Below are 19,845 nucleotides of genomic sequence, written 5' to 3' on the forward strand. Positions count from 1 at the left end.
TTCCCTATTATTAAACAAAATTTAAGTTTGGGGTTGCGCTCTCTCGTCAGTTTCCGTTGCGATGATAACCTAAAAAGGTTCCTGCAATGTATCGATCCTGATCCTGATGATACGCCGTTCAGTTCAACCAAGAGTCGTCAGAACTTGTACTGAGGTTACTTATCGTGATGATGGGAGTCAACCGAGATCATGGTCACCCTACCGTGTATTCTAAATCACTGATTGCGCTATTTGGTTGTATTGTACACCGATTACATTTTCTGTTTAATTATACGGGTGAATAAGTGCCTCAGTCATAAACCGGTCTGTCGCTGACTCATGGAAAGCAATCAACAACTGATCAACTAGGGGTAGCACATGCGGGGGAAACTGTCAAATGTATTAAAAATAGTCAGGACTGACCATTTGACGACATTCTTATTTTCGACCATTTTTACCGGTAACAACGTACGAACAAACAAAAACACGGACATTTGCCGAAACTGACCCTGTGCCAATAGATTAACCGTGGGGGGGGGGGGGGGGGGGGTGTCGCTTACTAAGTTGATGAACGAAACAATCATAAATTGAAGACAATCATCATAAACCTTGTTCATTTTGCTTTGTGTTTCTTTGGCCATCAAGTTTTGATTAACAAAACAATCATGAAAAAACAATGATGAACAGAAACCTTGTTCATTTTGCTTTGTGTTTCTTTGGCCACCAATTTTTGATTAACACAACAATTATGAGGGGGAAAAAAAGATCAACAGAAACCTTGTTTATTTTGCTTTAAAGCTGTGTTTGATTCAGAAAGATTGGTCTTCGTTTCCAGTGTTGATCTGGCACGCGTTAGAACATGGTGGGGGTCGAAATTAAAAAGCAGACTGAAAAGTATGCGGCGCGCTCTTCTCTTCTTTTTGTGTGACTGAATTTAAATGAGTTAACATCAAAACTGCACATCATCAACGATAACAACCTAAACATAAATGAGACCATGAATTTCATAAAAAGAATGTATGAATTTGTTTCTGAAAGCTGTCCTTCTAGTTCTAGTGGGGCGTGGAATACGCACAGTGGCCGGTGTGCTAACTGCTTCATACACTGGCTGAGTCAGTGCGCGAAAAATGAAGTCGAGGAGGCTTCGGCACATTTTATTCAATTTGTAGATGTGCAACTGAGTAAAACTCACTAAGGAGCCATTTTGGGAAGTTTTCTGGCAAATTGGACTGTTACACGTTCAAGGAACATTCGCTGTTCTGTAATGTAGATACCCCATCCTGAACTCAGGTCAAAATGAGTTCGGCTCACTGATTCTCTCCCTGACAGGATGCCTTGAGTTCCCTTGTCTGGCAAGGAAACCGATTTTTTTTAAAACATATTTACTGTAGAGCTTTTTGTAATGTATTATTGATATAAGCAGATTCGCGATCGTCGATAATGATTTTTCATGGTGTTTTGTAATTTTTAAATTACAAAGGAATTGATATGTAAGACAGTTTCAAGCGAGCTATTTTTCGCGGCTGTATTTACTGTGCAAACAACTCTAAATATGGCAAAAGTGTCACGTGATAATCAACCGTTTGGTTTCGGCGCTCACTGGAGCAGACGATTTTTTCTGTAACCAGTTGGCAGTGATGAAACCATATATTACGGTCTCCTTCCGGCAGCAGTCCCAAAATTTCGACTTGTTTTGACCTTGGAACGATGTCTTTATCATAACTGTGAAGAACAGAACGGAGATCACTGTCGAAGTCGGCCAATCTGCAATCATTTTCGTCTCGCGAACACTGGGATCTCAAATTTAGATCAGTGCTCGCGAAAAACATATGGGAGATGATAACTCTTGTATTCGTGTTTTGATAGATTCGCGTAGGACTGTAGCGTCCGGTCAGAGAGATAACTGGCGATAGCCGTTGAGCGATGACTGATCAGAATGGTAGATACCCCTCATAATTTCTTCAAAAATGCTTCGTAACTATGCTAATTAATAAAATCAATCAAGTTAAATCGGCGGGCGGTTTTCAACGGCAGCTCTCCTGTGTCAGGAGTCCCGATTCCGTTCGACATCATATTTTGTATAGTTCTAAAGGGTTCGCATTCGCCGAAGCAGCAAAATACCGTTGGATTCAGGAAATCTTCTTCTTCTTCTTCGGCGTTCCAGGATTTTTGGCCTCAGGTCAGACTTCAAGTTTTGTAGCTTGAATAAAGCTGGAAAATCAATCCTGTAAGCTAGCAAACGCATGCACATTCCGTGCTTTACGGGGCTAAAACGCAAAACACAGCGCGCGCGTAAACAAACACACTGCTAATTGGAGAATATCTACGATCTCAAAAGACCACCCAACACAGCATTTAGACTTATTTGAAAAATAGAACGCTCAGACACTAATACACTCCCTGGCACCCTTAAACCAAATAATCAGAGCTCTCTATTTTTTACAGGCCACAACAATTGTTGCTATGTACTTAAAATTATACTATAACGGCTGCACTGTCAAAAGCTAATGTGACTTTTATACGCAATGCTTGATTCACCCGTGTGTAACCCGACGCATATAATTATATCAGATTTGTTAAATATTCTTGTTCTGTTTCTCCATCGTTATAAATTCCTACAAGTTAAATATAAAATTGGAAGTTTCTATTTAAGGCGATGGGGAGCACTCTGTGACGCGCCGTTTCAAGTACTCAAATTCACGTGCTATTCGCAGTGAATTGGCCTGCGTCGCAGGTATATTGTCTATAAGTTCATATCCCCCTTCATTGGCTCTGTCGACGCCCGTTTTAAACCTCTTGCTTGCTTTTATATAATAATCCCACAACAGAGCATCGTCGTCCCGAACTAAATCTTCAAAATCTCCAAAACCGTTTGGAATTCTGGGTAGGGAAATCCTTTCATGCAATGACGTCAGCGCCTTTTGGCGATTGGTCAATGCATTTTGTAGCCGAACTACAACATAATGTCGGTCACATTTGAAATGAATGCTTCTTGAGAATGATTTCCAAACTGATACGAAGTGAACGGGAGCATAGAGATCAGTTATCTAATTAACTTACCTCGAACAGTGAGATCGGCAGAACGTTCAGCACACAAATACGAAAGGAAAAACTCGGAAACCTGCGAGTCGACACATACTCGAGAACTCATGTGTACTATTCGAAATTATCCTACATACGTGAGAGAGACACCCGTGAGATAATAATCGTTCAAATCACACGTGTGTATATCATGTAAATGAGGTCACATGTCAAGCAAGTCTGGCAGGGACCTGTTTTTCCACTGCGTATGATGCCAAAGTCACCGAGACAAACGTCATTATAGAAACACAAATTGCGCTCGCTAATTACCCTCGATGAATCTTTACAACTAACACGTCACGCCACACTTTCAGAGTGACGTTTCTTTGCTTTGACGTAATAGATTGCACGAGGCTTTAGAAGATATCGAGGTTCCAAAACAAGCGTCTTCAATTTAGCTGCCTCGAATGCAGGACATTTTCAGTAAAATACACATAAGTACAGTATGTAGGATAAACAGAATACTACATGGCTTGCTGTGTCGTACCAGATTTACACTTGTTGCTTTTTCAAATAGTGAACAGCTCGCCTTCGCTCGCAGTTCAATATTTAAAATAAAAAAACCTCGTGTAAATCTGGTACGACACAGCAAGCCATGTAGTATTCTCTATTTAAAATTTCTATTTTCACCTCGGAGAAAAGTGTTCCGCGTTGGCTCAAGCGGTAGAGCGCTCGACCACTGACCCGGCGTTTAGGTTAGGGTCCGGTTGACCGTATCCCGTTTGACCGTACTATTGATGTAGCCGCCGTCCAGTTAACCGTGACGGTAACCGAAGCGTTGTATCGTTTGACCGTATTGGAAAGTCTCGTTTGACCGTATGCTTTTACCTGGTCGTGCTGTGTGTGTGTGTGTGTGTGTGTGTGTGTGTGTGTGTGTGCGAGCAGTCAATGGCAAAACAAAACAGAAAAGAGAAAAACAGTAGCATGCTTTTTCAATTCACATGACTTTTCTTTTTATATTTAGTCAAGTTTTGACTAAATATTTTAACATCGAGGGGGAATCGAAACGAGGGTCGTGGTGTATGTGTGTCTGTCTGTCTGTGCGTGTGTGTGTGTGTGTGTGTGTGTGTGTGTGTGTGTGTGTGTGTGTAGAGCGATTCAGACTAAACTACTGGACCGATCTTTATGAAATTTTACATGAGAGTTCCTGGGTATGAAATCCCCGAACGTTTTTTTCATTTTTTTGATAAATGTCTTTGATGACGTCATATCCGGCTTTTCGTGAAAGTTGAGGCGGCACTGTCACGCCCTCATTTTTCAACCAAATTGGTTGAAATTTTGGTCAAGTAATCTTCGACGAAGCCCGGACTTCGGTATTGCATTTCAGCTTGGTGGCTTAAAAATTAATTAATGACTTTGGTCATTAAAAATCTGAAAATTGTAAAAAAAAATAAAAATTCATAAAACGATCCAAATTTACGTTTATCTTATTCTCCATCATTTGCTGATTCCAAAAACATATAAATATGTTATATTCGGATTAAAAACAAGCTCTGAAAATTAAATATATAAAAATTATTATCAAAATTAAATTGTCCAAATCAATTTAAAAACACTTTCATCTTATTCCTTGTCGGTTCCTGATTCCAAAAACATATAGATATGATATGTTTCGATTAAAAACACGCTCAGAAAGTTAAAACAAAGAGAGGTACAGAAAAGCGTGCTATCCTTCTTAGCGCAACTACTACCCCGCTCTTCTTGTCAATTTCACTGCCTTTGGCTGCCATAAGCGGTGGACTGACGATGCTACGAGTATACGGTCTTGCTGAAAAATGGCAGCTACTTGACTAAATATTGTATTTTCGCCTTACGCGACTTGTTTTTAAATACGATTGTGAGCGTATGCAACAATGGTATGTGTTTTTATATTTAGTCAAGTTTTGACTAAATATTTTAACATCGAGGGGGAATCGAAACGAGGGTCGTGGTGTATGTGCGTGTGTGTGTGCGTGTGTGTGTGTGTCTGTGTGTGTGTGTAGAGCGATTCAGACTAAACTACTGGACCGATCTTTATGAAATTTGACATGAGAGTTCCTGGGTATGAAATTCCCGAACGTTTTTTTCATTTTTTTGATAAATGTCTTTGATGACGTCATATCCGGCTTTTCGTGAAAGTTGAGGCGGCACTGTCACGCCCTCATTTTTCAACCAAATTGGTTGAAATTTTGGTCAAGTAATCTTCGACGAAGCCCGGACTTCGGTATTGCATTTCAGCTTGGTGGCTTAAAAATTAATTAATGACTTTGGTCATTAAAAATCTGAAAATTGTAAAAAAAAATAAAAATTTATAAAACGATCCAAATTTACGTTCATCTTATTCTCCATCATTTGCTGATTCCAAAAATATATAAATATGTTATATTCGGATTAAAAACAAGCTCTGAAAATTAAATATATAAAAATTATTATCAAAATTAAATTGTCCAAATCAATTTAAAAACACTTTCATCTTATTCCTTGTCGGTTCCTGATTCCAAAAACATATAGATATGATATGTTTCGATTAAAAACACGCTCAGAAAGTTAAAACAAAGAGAGGTACAGAAAAGCGTGCTATCCTTCTTAGCGCAACTACTACCCCGCTCTTCTTGTCAATTTCACTGCCTTTGCCATGAGCGGTGGACTGACGATGCTACGAGTATACGGTCTTGCTGAAAAATGGCATTGCGTTCAGTTTCATTCTGTGAGTTCGACAGCTACTTGACTAAATATTGTATTTTCGCCTTACGCGACTTGTTTCTCTCTCTGTCTCTCACGTGAGACATATGGAGCATATGTTTGCGATTTGTACTCACAGTGTAAAGATTTTGGACAGTTTTCTGTGAGTCCATTTATTGCGATATTGATTAGCATGGCAAATTGATTTTCTTATTTGACAAACACATTTTATTTCTGTGTGTGTATCTATGTACTATTTGTTATTAGCGATTGCACCTGCCATTTAACGAAAGGGAGAAAGTTGGGATTTGTATATGTGTGTGTGTGTGTGTGTGTGTGTGTGTGTGTGTGTGTGTGTGTGTGTGTGTGCGTGCGTGTGTGTGTGTGTGTGTGTGTGTGTGTGTGTGTGTGTGTGTGTGTGTACAATGATCGGCATGCACGAAAGAAAAACAACCAAACATGAGCAAATACGATCAAACGGCACTTCGAGTCCGTTCCACTGAATGAATACGGTCAAACAAGATACGGTCAAACGAGATACGGTCAACCGGGAGTACACCGGCGTTTACGGGTTCGCATCTTTTAACCGGCAAAAAGATGTTTAACTTTTTAAAAATTTTATTTTTTATTTTTCATCTTTTTCTTTACTTTATGTACTCGTAATTCTTGTAATTTATTCATTTTAATTCATTTCAAAGGTTTTAAGTGGTATATTGAAAATCGAATTTATCAAAGGGTTGTTTAATTATTGAGTACTTCCAATTAACGATTTCCCAGAATTACCCATTCTATGTTTTCGTAACATCGGCTTCTGGGAAAAGCCCAAAGGCCGATTGTATCACCGCGCGTCGACTGCATGTAATGGTCGTACACTACTTCTAATTATAATGTACTTCTGCATGCGTGAATTGTATTCAAGGTTGAACATTCGATTGATATAACGTCATAACTCCGAAAAAAAAGTTACTTTTTTTGCCGTTGGGTATAATAATGCCTTTCCTTCTGTCGGACATTCCCATCGAGTGCAGTTCAACAGTACGTTTTACTCTCGCTAAAGAAATGACTGCATGCCGCGTGGAAAGCAAATTTTGGCTTACCATCTCAGATCTGGCCAGGCTTTACATGGAATAAGACCATCCCTTCGTTTATACACATAATATCTAACCTAATATTAACACACTGACTGCTTTTCGTTGAATTTATTTCGTTAAGCTTATTGACACAAATGTCAACTTGCTAAATTGACTCGATTCAGGAGATAACAAAAACCAATATGCACAGAAAGCAGAAATCTTGCCTGAGAGCGTATCGAAATCATACTCAGACAAGTGTCTTTCATTTGTTTCGTTTCTCTCATAAGTATTTGTTTGTCTGTCTATTGGGTCGATCAGGGCCGGACTAGGCTAAGAGGATGGGGTTGCCAGTGGGGGTCAGGGGGCGATGCCCCCTGAAGCTGATGGGTAGGTCATATTCTGAGATAGGAAAATGGTCGCTCCTAGGCGGGGATGTAGCTCAGTCAGTAGCGCGCTGGATTTGTATCCAGTTGGCCGCTGTCAGCGTGAGTTCGTCCCCACGTTCGGCGAGAGATTTATTTCTCAGAGTCAACTTTGTGTGCAGACTCTCCTCGGTGTCCGAACACCCCCGTGTGTACACGCAAGCACAAGACCAAGTGCGCACGAAAAAGATCCTGTAATCCATGTCAGAGTTCGGTGGGTTATAGAAACACGAAAATACCCAGCATGCTTCCTCTGAAAACGGCGTATGGCTGCCTAAATGGCGGGGTAAAAAACGGTCATACACGTAAAATTCCACTCGTGCAAAAAACACGAGTGTACGTGGGAGTTTCAGCCCACGAACGCAGAAGAAGAAGAAGAAGGTCGCTCTTTGCATGAAACGGCATAAAATAAACAATAATAAAAAATGTTTTAAATAAGTGAGGTACATGTTTAGGCTAGGGGGGGGGGGGGGGGGGGGGGGTAGTCCGGCCCTGTCGATGTACTTGTGAATGCGGAATGCCTTATTTTGGAGGCTAAAGTCGTACCATTCTTGCAAAAGACCGTCGCGTGACAAGATGACGCCAAAGTCGTACCATTCTTGCAAAAGACCGTCGCGTGACAAGATGACGCCATATCATCGCCTTTTAATATGACGTCATTTGCTTGTTCCAGACTCGACGGACGTTCTCTTATCCAGTGGCCGAGGTCTTGTCGGCTACGTAGCGGCTTTACGCATATGCGCAGAGCCTACGGACACCGTAAGATGAAAACGTGGTGGTCATGACGCGAGCGTAGCGAAACTTGCGCCGCTACGTTCACCGTAAAGTTACGACAGCTCCCCCCCCTGTCGTAAACCTTTGCGCAGCACGCGTGTGGCGAAAAAACATGGCGGGCAGCACGTTATTTTTTCGGATGCTTTTGCGGCGGAACTTCAGCCGTCAACGGACGTTGCTGAACAGATCCTCATTGCTTTGCTTCTTTTTTTCTAGCAAGGTGTGGATTTTAACTTCACTAAAATGTCCGCCGCGGTGCTTTGGTGCTCCAGCTTCGACAACGTGATAAAGAACAAAACAAATACTATATTACGTAATCAAACACAACAGCATGACGTAAAGTACACAAAAAGAAAGAATTCTCCGTATCGCCGAGACTAATAGACTTCCTTGAGGCTTTTGACGTCACTAGTTAGACGCGACTTCACGGGATATACCCACAGAGATATATAGAATCTATTCTATATCTCTGTGGATATACCCCTTCACTAAAAATAGTACAACTTTGCGCACAGCGTCAGCTCCTTACGTATTTCGTTACTCCGCAAACGACTTAGCAAGCGTCGTGACCACCAAGTTACGCATTTGCGGAGCTACGGAATATGTAGGCTTTACGTGTTCGTAACTCCATGCGTAACCTAACTTATTTGCGCTACCGACAAGACCTCGGCCACAGGGGCGGATCACATCATTTGTAGGGGGGTGTTTGCAAATTTGTTTTAGGGACAATTCGACGACGCGAAGCGTTCAGTTGAGGGCGCGAAGCTCCTAGGGGGTCAGGGGGCATGTCCCCCCCCCCCCCCGGAAAATGTTGATAAAAACAAGGGAAATGGACCAACTGCTTTCCAAAACCGTCCCTTAGAAGACAAAGGCCGGCTCCTAGGGGGGCATGCCCATCCGGAACATTTTGATAAAAATCAAGCAAAATGGAGCAATTTGGTGCAACCTGAGCCATCAGTTTTTCTTTATTTCACATTTATTTATTTCTTCTTTTTCTCTTTTCTTTTTTTTCTCTTCTTTTTTTATGCTAGGGGGGGGGGGGGGTCGAAAAAAAACCACCTGGATCCGCCCCTGTTATCGATAAGTAAGAAAGGTTTGAAGCATAATTTCTATTCAACGATTTTCTTAATTGTGAGCATACTTTCAATATCAAGCAGAATATAACAATAAATATGTTTGGATTCGAAAAATGAGTATGTGTCTTGTTTCAAAAATGAAGGAAATTGCTATTTAACGGTTTTCTCCAATGTGAAGCACTTTTTCGATCAAACACAACAAAACTATATAATTTTGGATACAGGATCTAGGAGGCAATAAGGAATACAATGATATATTTTTTGTGATTCCGATTCCGATTGTGAAAATAATGAAAAAATTGGCAAATTTTTAGAACATATTTCATGAACGAATTTTTAAGGTACAAAGCTGAAATGCAATTCCATAGTCCAAACGAAATCAAAGATTGTGTGACAAACAATTCAATCAAATTGGTAAACAACTGTGGCCGTGATAGTGCGGCCTTAACTTTTGCAGACGGGCACACATGACGTCATCAAATAGCGCTATATCGAAAAATCAGAGAAAAACGACACAAGATTATGGTGCACATACATTTTTATAAAATTCCATGCACTCATTTTTGGCTCACGTAAGTGTAGCCTATGCGATCGTAACTTTGTCTGTCTGTGCGTGCGTGCGTATGTGCGTGCGTGTGTATGTCTGTGGTAGCCTGGAACTCTAACATTTGAAGACGTCACATTACATTGACGTCACATTATGACGTAAGAGGGTTAGACGTCACGCGAAGGAAGTACTGAAAGTCTCGGTCATTATTATTTTGAGCGGGCCGAGACTAGTTGGCAGTCGTGTCCCTGTAAGTAGGCTACATGCAGACAGACAGATCTAGATCTAGTGTCTCGCTTTCTTGCACAGTTTCACCTATGCTCTTTCTGTGTGTGTGTGTGTGTGTGTGTGTGTGTGTGTGTGTGTGTGTGTGTGTGTGTGTGTGTGTGTGTGTGTGTGTGTTACTGTTTGTCGATTTCTTACGTGAGCCTTGATGGCTTCGCCTCTTGTTGAGATATACTTTGAACACACACACACATACCTGGGGAGACAAACCTCACCCTCCGCTCTCGTAATCACTGAATGTAAAAAATATGGGGAGCATCTCGTTACTCCCCCGGCTTGTTACTATTCCTAACCCTAACCCTAACCCTAAGGGGGAGTAACGAGCCGGGGGAGTAACGAGCTGATCCCAAAAATATGGTTTTTTTTTTTATTGAACGACTCTTTTTTGTTCGAGTCATTCGAATCTTTTTTGTTCGAGTCATTTTTTGTGTGTGGACCTTGTCTTCCAAAATCGTGTCATACCAGCCATTTCTGGCGCCTTTCAAAACATTTAGTTGTCTTTGAGCATGCTGCATCAATCAAACGAACTTGTTTTGAGCGGGACTGGCTTGACCGTTTTCACATTTTACAAGTTGAGGATAGAAGACACTTTACATCGTTTGTTGGCCGATGCTGGAAGCTGCGGGACATTTGGAAGCACGAAGATCAGTTGCATATAATATGAGTTTCATACCCCCCCCCCCCCCTCCCCCTCCCAACAACATCAAAATCAACCACCAAATGAAATGGAAAATCCGAAATGCATCTTCCGCTGTGAATTGAAGACTTCATAGTGGAAAAACGAAGACTACTCAAAACGTCTGTTCAAATGGTCTCTTGGAATGTCCGACTTTAGTATTTGCATAGGTATAATTATTTTAGCATCGCAACAACTCATCAGATTATTTTCCAGGATACATTTTTAGATTCGTGATGAGAGCAAGTATGCACCATGACTTGCTTGTATTTTCACTTTCACGAGTCTTGTTCAGTAAAGTTATCTTCTGCTGCGCCAGAAGTACCGTAAGTTAGCAGAAGGATGGATTTATTCCTACTGCCAGCATAACCCTGACACCCCTTTTTGAAAGAAAATGGCAGAGTCCTGCTTTCGAAAGCGTTCATGTCGCTCCAAGAGTTCAACGGGATCCTTCGTGTTCGGGAAGGAACTTTTCAGTGATTTGGATTGTTGTACGGTTTACTAGGATTTCTGGAAAATGGTACGTACAACTGTTCACGGCACATTTACAAATAGAGACAAAATTCGATGTTAAAACGTGTATTTTCGTGTAGAACGGGGAGAAAAACACTCCAGACGGTGACGACTGAAAGCATGACACCCACATGTTTTGAGAAAGAGAGTGTGTACGCGTTCGTGTGTGTCGGTGTGTCTGGTGAAGTGGGTTTGTCTGGCTAGTTATCATTGCAAAAGTAAAACAGGGTATGTACAGAAAGTAAGTCAGTGTATGTATGTGTTTCGCGTGTTTTTCCTCTTTTAGAGGGGGGGGGGGGGGGGGGATATTCAGAATATGAATTGTCAATCGAATTTAATTCTTAAAATTTGGATGTCTTCATCCTACCGATTCTTGTTGACAGATTGTGCAAGTGCATTCCAAAGAGGTGCAGTTCTGGGTTTTTTTCTCTCCTTAAATTGGTATTGCTATGCTCGTTAAAAAAATCTCATTGATATGTTAAAATGGGGACTGGAACTTTTACTTTAGACCAAACTTCAACGCTCACTAGCTAAAGGTCTAGCCCAACTGCCATGAGCAGAAATGTAAGAAATGTTAAGTCCTTTGTACTGGAAACTTGCATTCTCCCAGTTAGGTAATACATTGTACTACGTTGCAAGCCCCTGGAGCAAATTTTTGATTAGTGCTTTTGTGAACAAGAAACAATTGACAAGTGGCTCTATCCCATCTCCCCCCTTCCCCCGTCGCGATATAACCTTCGTGGTTGAAAACGACGTTAAACACCAAATAAAGAAAGAACTGCCATGAGTGTGAATGGCTGAAAAGATCTTCCAGAGGTAGGCGAATTCTTGAGCGATCGTTTTACAGACCGACTTATTCAACGACACCCTTGCAACCACTACAATAGTAGTTATAGGCCTAATATATAGGCTAGTCACATGGAAACTGCAAAATCATCAGACAGTATGCATTTCTACATCCGTGTTTATAAGAGGAATCTTTTGCCTCCAAAGAATTCATTTACAAGCGTTTTTCAGGAGGTAGCCTATAAACATAAATTTGCAATATTTGGGCTAAGGAGGTATGAAACGTGCCTGCTTTTCTTTCGAGTGTGAGGGTGAAACACATAGCCTAGCCATTTTCTGGAGCAATTGTTAGCCTAAACATTAAAAAACGTTTTCTTCATATTTGACATTTATAACCTAAGTGATTGGTTAGGATTTTGAACACAGTTTATATATAATTATATATATATATATATATATCATTTATATAGGGCTGTCTGTGAAGGGACACATTTTTTTGTTTCCTCTCTTTTGCTCTGCTAAGAGATTTTAACAAATCTCAGAAGAAAGTCTTCTGACTTTTAATTGTTTTTTTCACAACTTCTGATGTTTTATATATATATTATACTAGATGATTACCCGCTTCGCCGGAATGATCGCGAGACGGAGTATGAATACCTGGCTTCGCCGGGTGAGTTGCGCACCGTACGCCGGCTTCGCCGGGTATCCGCGATTGACGCCACACGAAGGAAGGGAGATAAACGCGCAAAACACTGGAGAAGATGAGGAAGAGTTACTGGGAATGGATGTACATAAAAACTAAAATCGGTTCAGCGCTGCGCGCTGAGAGCACGTGTTGAAAACTTTCATCGACCAGATTGTGTTTGGGGTCTACCTGAATATGCCCACCAAATTTAAAGCAGATCCATCGAGAACTTTGGCCGTGAATCGTGAACACGCAGACAGATGCACACAAGCCGTATATAGATATATTTAAAAGAGGAAAAACTTCTCCTTTTAGTTTAAACAAGATTTTGTCGATTCCCCCAATTTTTGTGTGACGAGCTTAAAAAAAAAGTCCAAACAATAGAAAGTTTTTATATATAGAAACTACTAACTAGACTGCGTAATAGAACATTGTTTGAGCTTTCCATTGATGTAAAGCATCATTTGGTACTTGATGATGTTGGGCAGTGTTGTTCCCAGACTCAGACACTGGAGACAATAGCTTGTTTGGACTATGATCTATATATATATACGACTAGTGTCTGTCTGTCTGTCTGTTCGCGATGCACGGCCAAAGTTCTCGGTGGATCTTTTTGAGTCACTTGAGAAAAAGTGACTAATCGGTCAGTGTTAGTCTGTCCGGCCGGCCGTCCGTAGACACCAGGGCTTTTCTCGGAAACTATCAAAGCGATCGGGCTCATATTTTGTTTAGTCGTGACCTCCAATGACCTCTACACTTTAACGATGGTTTCGTTGACCTTTGACCTTTTTCAAGGTCAGCGTCAAAGGAAAAATTAGACATTTTATATCTTTGACAAAGTTCATCGGATGTGATTGAAACTTTGTAGGATTATTCTTTACATCAAAGTATTTACATCTGTAGCCTTTTACGAACGTTATCAGAAAAACAAGGGAGATAACTAGCCTTTTCTGTTCGGCAACACACAACTTAACGTTGGGCTTTTCTCGGAAACTAAAAGTGACCGGGCTCAAATTTTATGTGAACGTGACTCATTGTGTTGTGAATAGCAATTTCTTCCTGTCCATCAGCTGATGCCTCATATAATATTCAGAACTGCGAAAGTGACTCGATCGAGCGTTTGCTCTTCTTGTTCAAATTTGGAGACCGTATTCAGCTACACCCCGGACACAACCTCATCGATGAGATATTTCAACACGTGCTCTCAGCGCTGAACCGATTTTTGTTTTTGTTGTCGGGATCCACTACCAGTAACTCTTCCTTATCTTCTCCAGTGTTTTCAGCCGCGATTATCTCCCTTCCTCCGTGTGGCGTCAATCCATATTCCCGTTACTACGTTACTATTTTTAGGTCACTGCACGTTACTATTTTTAGAAGGTCTCCAGTGTTTTGCACGTTTATCTTCTTTCCTTCGTGCGCCTGCGAAGCCATCCCAGGCGCAGCCTGGTATTCGGCTCTACTTCTTCCCGGCGAAGCCGGTACCCGGCGAAGCGGGTAATCATCTAGTTAAAAATATACATGGGTCGAAATGTCCTGGCCACACATGCAAAGTTTGTGTCAAAAGACATCGCGAACTGAAACCTCTGCTGAACAATCCTTCTCATTGCGGTCAATGCGCCAATCTTGGACTTACAAAATGCGACCCTTTGACCGATCGAATCATGGGTTAGGGTTAGGTTGTTCACGACCTGATTAATCTCCACGTGTTGGCGCATGCGCAATGAGAAGGATTGTTCAGGCAGAGTTTTCAGTTCGTGACACTGGCCTGGGGTAAAAAGTATTTGTGAAAGACGGGGGGGGGGGGGGGGGGGGGCAACACTGTATTAGATTAGGTAATTATGTGTGAACGGAATTATATTGCATTTTGCAGTCTTCCACTGATGTGTCCCCATCTGCTACTCCAAGCTCTACGCCTCTTGTTGGTACCCATGCTCCAAAGTTTGGAACAGTTATTCCAAGCAGAATATTTGTGGGTGGTATTGCGGCAAATGTAAGTTCTTTTCCTTCTCTCTCTTCAAGCCTGCCTGTTTTGCACACTTTTAGGGTTTGATGATCTCACGAAGTGACCTTAGTTTGGTTGACCCTTAGGCCAAAAAAAAAAAAGGTGTGGTTACGGTAACATAGCCAAAAAAAAATAGGGTAGGAAGGTAGGCAATCACTTTTTTTTTTTAAACTTTTTTTTCTAATGTGTACAAATTAAACCTACTTGACAGGGAAATAACTTAAGGCCAAAAAAAAATAGGTCTGTTTACGGTAACATAGGCCCCAAAAAATAGGGTCGGTAGGTCGGGATTTTTTTTTAATTTTTTTTTAATTTTTCTCCCAAAAAACATATTTTCTAGTTATTTTACAAAAAAAACCAAACTTTTTTTCCTTCTTTTTTCCCCCCCAAATGCCAAAAAAAGTTTAGGGTCGCGCGAAAAAATAGGGTCGGTCGGGTTACCGTAAACAGACCTTTTTTTTTTTTTGGCCTAATAAGTGTGCGACTCGGGCGATTTCACTTTCATTGCGTTTTCTGCACTCGTTTTCTTGGGGTTTTTTTTTGGTTTGTTTTTTGACAAATGTAATAAAAAGTTATAGGGTCGGCCCCTAAAAATAGGGTAGGTCGGGTTACCGTAACCACACCTATTTTTTTTTTAGGCCTTATCAAATGTTGGGGTCAGTTGGGTCATGTTCGTGTAATAACTTGACGTTGAGGTTATCTCAGATGTTTTTGAAGCTTGAGCTTTGATACTTTGCACGCTTCTAGGGTTTGATAATCTCCAGACTTGACTTGCGTTTGATTGACCCTTGTCAAGTTTTGGGGTCACAGGGGCTCTTGTTATATTTATAATACCTAACATTGGCGTTTTTGAAGTTAGAGCTTTGAAACTTTGAACACGTGACCCTAGTTTGGTTGACCCCAGCCATATTTTGGGTCATATATTTATATATATATCAGACCTGGCAACCCATACGATTGCCGTATTTTGTACGCATGATTGTCGAGAATACGCTCAGTACGGTCAGTGGGAAAAAAATACGACGAGAAAAATTCCTAGACTACTTTTCTTCACAAGCCCATCCTGAAGCCGATCCAGTATTTTGGCACATGATTACGTCACTATTTTAGCTGCCGTCGAAAAAATATAATCGGATCGCGTATCGTGTCAATCAATCAAAACAACGAGGCAAACGAAAGTACGGTATTTGGCGAAATCGGCTCCGAGAATAAACAAGTGAAACAAAGAAGAAAAGTGAAAAAGTTTGAAGAAAAATATCACACACACACAATTTGTAACCAACACACATGTATGTAGTCCCGCCCGGAATAAGCTTTTTTGGGATGATTTACGACTTTTGCGCACATTTCGAGCAGACGAAAACACAACATGGCGGCTCTCGCTCCTCCAACTATCGCGAGACACAAAAAAACAAAATCTCGCACGCGCGAGATCCTGATACATCCGGTGTTTGAACTCTGTACGCTTGTCACGACGACTTGTTGACAAACGAAGATTCGCAAAAGAAAGAGAAAAGCGTCGAGTCTTGAGTAGAGGGTTAATAAAGTACCGGTAATCGCTAATCGAGCGAAATGAAAATCCGCAGCGACTTCCATTAGGTAAATGCTATTCAAGTTTAGGTAACGTTTTAGCCGCAATTTTTTGTAAGCCGCAATGCGATTTAAAAAATAAAAAGTCGCGGCTTGTAGTCCGTCAAATACGGTACAGTTTTTGTCAGTAAAAATTGAAAAAAAGCATTTGTTTTAAATGTTTTGGTAAACTTAATTAACGGTGTGACGGACGCGCACGAGGCATGTTTTAATCATGGATGTGCTAACGCTGTGTGGAGTACGCTCATTGTTTTGAAAATACACCAAGTTTGTTTGAGAATACTCAAAGTGCAAAACAGGGGTTCCCAGGTCTGATATATATATATATATGGATATGGTGGGGTCATGTTTATTAAAACTTTCCGTTGAGGTTTTCTGTTATTTTGGGAACAAAAGCTGCCAAATTTCACACAATTTTAGGTGTTGGTAATTAGCAGACAAGACCAAAAATTTGGCATGTTTTCATCAATTTAGAGTCGGTATGAAAATACTGGAAGATTTTCACCTGATGAAAATGTCCTGAGTTAATGAAGGATATAAGTCCAGCTATGATGTCCAGGGTTCGACACTAGCGGGGGCGGGGGGCGGAACGCCCCAGAGTTTTGTGTTCCGCCCCAAACATTGCCGAAGCTTGGGGCCCACTCCGCCCCAGGATAAATTCCAACAATGACAAACCAAAAATTCTAATGCCAGCAGAGCCAATCACTAAAAATCGCCAGTCAAAGTCGTCACTGAAATTTGCGTTACGATCAATGCCGCAGTCAAGAAAAAAACACATTCAAATCGTCGAAGGACAATGTCGTAAGGGAAATAACTCCCAGATTGCGCTCTTTAGCGTGAGAGATAAGTATCGCCTTCAAATGCCAAACGCAAAATGTGGCGACACATCCCTGGTGTAAAAAGACATGGAAATGAAGATGAAGAACAGGGTGGAGAGAAACGAAAAAAGGAGACCGATGCAGCCAAAAGCGCGAAGCGCTGTCGTAATTTCAATGTCAAATGGTTGAAAGAATTTCCCTGGCTTCAGTACGATGAAGAAAAACAGACAATGCATTGCCGCACGTGAATACTGAGAGTGGGCCCCAGATTTTTTTTTTCCGCCCCAGCAATTTTCATCTCTGGGGCCAGTGTGGCCCCAGGCCAAATAAATTAGTGTCAACCCCTGATGTCATTGTTTGATTTGGTCAGAACTTAGTATCTGGTAATTTTAGTCTTGGCTAGAGTATTGGTGATGATTTGTGATGTCATAGTGTCTGAAGTGAGGTCAATCAAGTGTCCGAGTACACATGTATGTTTTGTCTTGGCCAGCAATTAATTTGATAAAGAAAATTTATGGTTCTTCTCAACACTTTCTACCCCACCTATGTTGACCAAGTTTTTTTTTTAGCCGAGACCAGCTGTGCTACAGGTCACTCAAAATTGTAGTAACTGTGTATCAACACGTTGGAATGCAGGCGTTGGATGGACGTTACAGGAAGCGACTGAAGCTAACAGTCTGAGCGGATATATCCGTGCCTGGTCAGATAGAGCCATATGGGGGTACGGATATATCCGTACCTGGGAGACGAGAAGTTTAAAAAAAAAAATCACTGTTTTTCCAAATTTAGAGGGTGTTGAGTATGAGGCTAGTGAAGGTGGTGGGAAGGGGGTCGGGGTGCTGCAATTTGTGTATGTGGGTTATTCCCAGGGGTTGATAACTGAATGGATTGATACTGGTAACATTAGGATCCATTTTCCATCAAGTCGGATGTGAATCTTCTCTTGAACATTATTTTGTGAAGCTGGAACAGAATATTATTTAAAAAAAAAAAATTTGAATTGGGGGTGGGTGGGAGAGGTAAGGCCAAAAAAAAACAAGTCACGTAAGGCGAAAATACAATATTTAGTCAAGTAGCTGTCGAACTCAGAATGAAACTGAACGCAATGCAAAGCAGCAAGACCGTATACTCGTAGTCCACCGCTCACGGCATAGGCAGTGAAATTGACAAGAAGAGCGGGGTAGTAGTTGCGCTAAGAAGGATAGCACGCTTTTCTGTACCTCTCTTTGTTTTAACTTTCTGAGCGTGTTTTTAATCCAAACATATCATATCTATATGTTTTTGGAATCAGGAACCGACAAGGAATAAGATGAAAGTGTTTTTAAATTGATTTGGACAATTTAATTTTGATAATAATTTTTATATATTTAATTTTCAGAGCTTGTTTTTAATCCGAATATAACATATTTATATGTTTTTGGAATCAGCAAATGATGGAGAATAAGATAAACGTAAATTTGAATCGTTTTATAAATTTTTATTTTTTTTTACAATTTTCAGATTTTTAATGACGAAAGTCATTAATTAATTTTTAAGCCACCAAGCTGAAATGCAATACCGAAGTCCGGGCTTCGTCGAAGATTACTTGACCAAAATTTCAACCAATTTGGTTGAAAAATGAGGGCGTGGCAGTGCCGCCTCAACTTTCACGAAAAGCCGGATATGACGTCATCAAAGACATGTATCAAAAAAATGAAAAAAACGTTCGGGGATTTCATACCCAGGAACTCTCATGTCAAATTTCATAAAGATCGGTCCAGTAGTTTAGTCTGAATCGCTCTACACACACACACACACACGCACATACACCATACCCTCGTTTCGATTCCCCCTCGATGTTAAAATATTTAGTCAAAACTTGACTAAATATAAAAATAGTCTGTTTACGGTAACCCGACCGACCCTATTTTTTTCGCGCGACCCTAGACTTTTTTTTGGCATTTGGGGGAAAAAAAATCTTTTGTTTTTTTTTGCAAAATAACGTAAAAATATGGTTTTTTGGGAAAAAAAGGAGAAAAAAAATCCCGACCTACCGACCCTATTTTTTTGGCCTATGTTACCGTAAACATACCTTTTTTTTTTTTTGGCCTAATATACAGTGGAATCCTCCTAAGACCTACTAAAATCAGAGAAAATCATGTCTTAAAAAAGCACAGTACGCCTCCCGTAAACCATCACAGATACTGTCAGGCTTTTACACACAGTACAAACACCCTTCATTTAAACACTCACTGCTTGAGAAAATCCTAGGTGCCCTACGTATAGAGCGAGCAATTTTCAAAGAATTAATTTTGCGGATTGTCGGATAAGACAATTGGACGGTGCGTTTTGGCGCTAGGGCAGGTTTCACGGTTTTCATCACACCACCTCACATTTTCACAACAGTAACAAAGATTTAATACAGTTAAAAAAATGTATTTATTTGCAAGTTTAATCATTAATGAATGCAAAAAAAATCCCTATCAGGGATAGCAGACACCTGTCAGCTGACATATAAGCACCGATATGACACACACACACCCCCTCCCCCCTAAATTTGACCAAATTATAAACAGTTTCTGAAGACACACAGCCATTGGCAAAAGCAATTATGGTCTACATACACTTTAAGTTGTTTAACAGTATTGCTATTGAGCTTAATAAATGAAATCTGATTAATATTTACATTATAAAAAGGTTTAAAACGATAGCGCTGAACCAAACTTGACTGTCGTGGCAGAATTCCAACGATAGCGCAATTTCGTCACCTCCAGCATTTTTCTTGCCCTACGATCGAATTTGAGAAGAGAGTGGAACCATCACGAGCGTAAGTTCAAACCCAGTACAATCCTTCATGCTATCTATCAAAGCGAATGCAAATTGACAACCTTTTCAGCA

General features: G+C 40.7%; 1 protein-coding gene across 4 annotated transcripts in view; it reads left to right on the forward strand.

The window, feature by feature from the left end:
* The first annotated feature begins 10,968 nt into the window (after positions 1 to 10,968).
* The window catches only part of LOC138982018 (protein boule-like), a 60,195-nt gene continuing 51,318 nt past the window's right edge, over positions 10,969 to 19,845 (forward strand). For 3 of the 4 annotated variants that reach the window (XM_070355220.1, XM_070355222.1, XM_070355221.1), the window contains exons 1-2: positions 10,969 to 11,094; positions 14,429 to 14,548. In XM_070355220.1, the coding sequence (XP_070211321.1) occupies positions 11,092 to 11,094; positions 14,429 to 14,548 (123 nt within the window). In that variant the 5' untranslated portion in view covers positions 10,969 to 11,091. The remainder of the gene's footprint in view (positions 11,095 to 14,428; positions 14,549 to 19,845) is intronic. The other variant, XM_070355223.1, reaches the window with a different exon arrangement.

Source organism: Littorina saxatilis, linkage group LG12 (assembly GCF_037325665.1).
Source record: "Littorina saxatilis isolate snail1 linkage group LG12, US_GU_Lsax_2.0, whole genome shotgun sequence".
NCBI lineage: Eukaryota > Metazoa > Mollusca > Gastropoda > Littorinimorpha > Littorinidae > Littorina > Littorina saxatilis.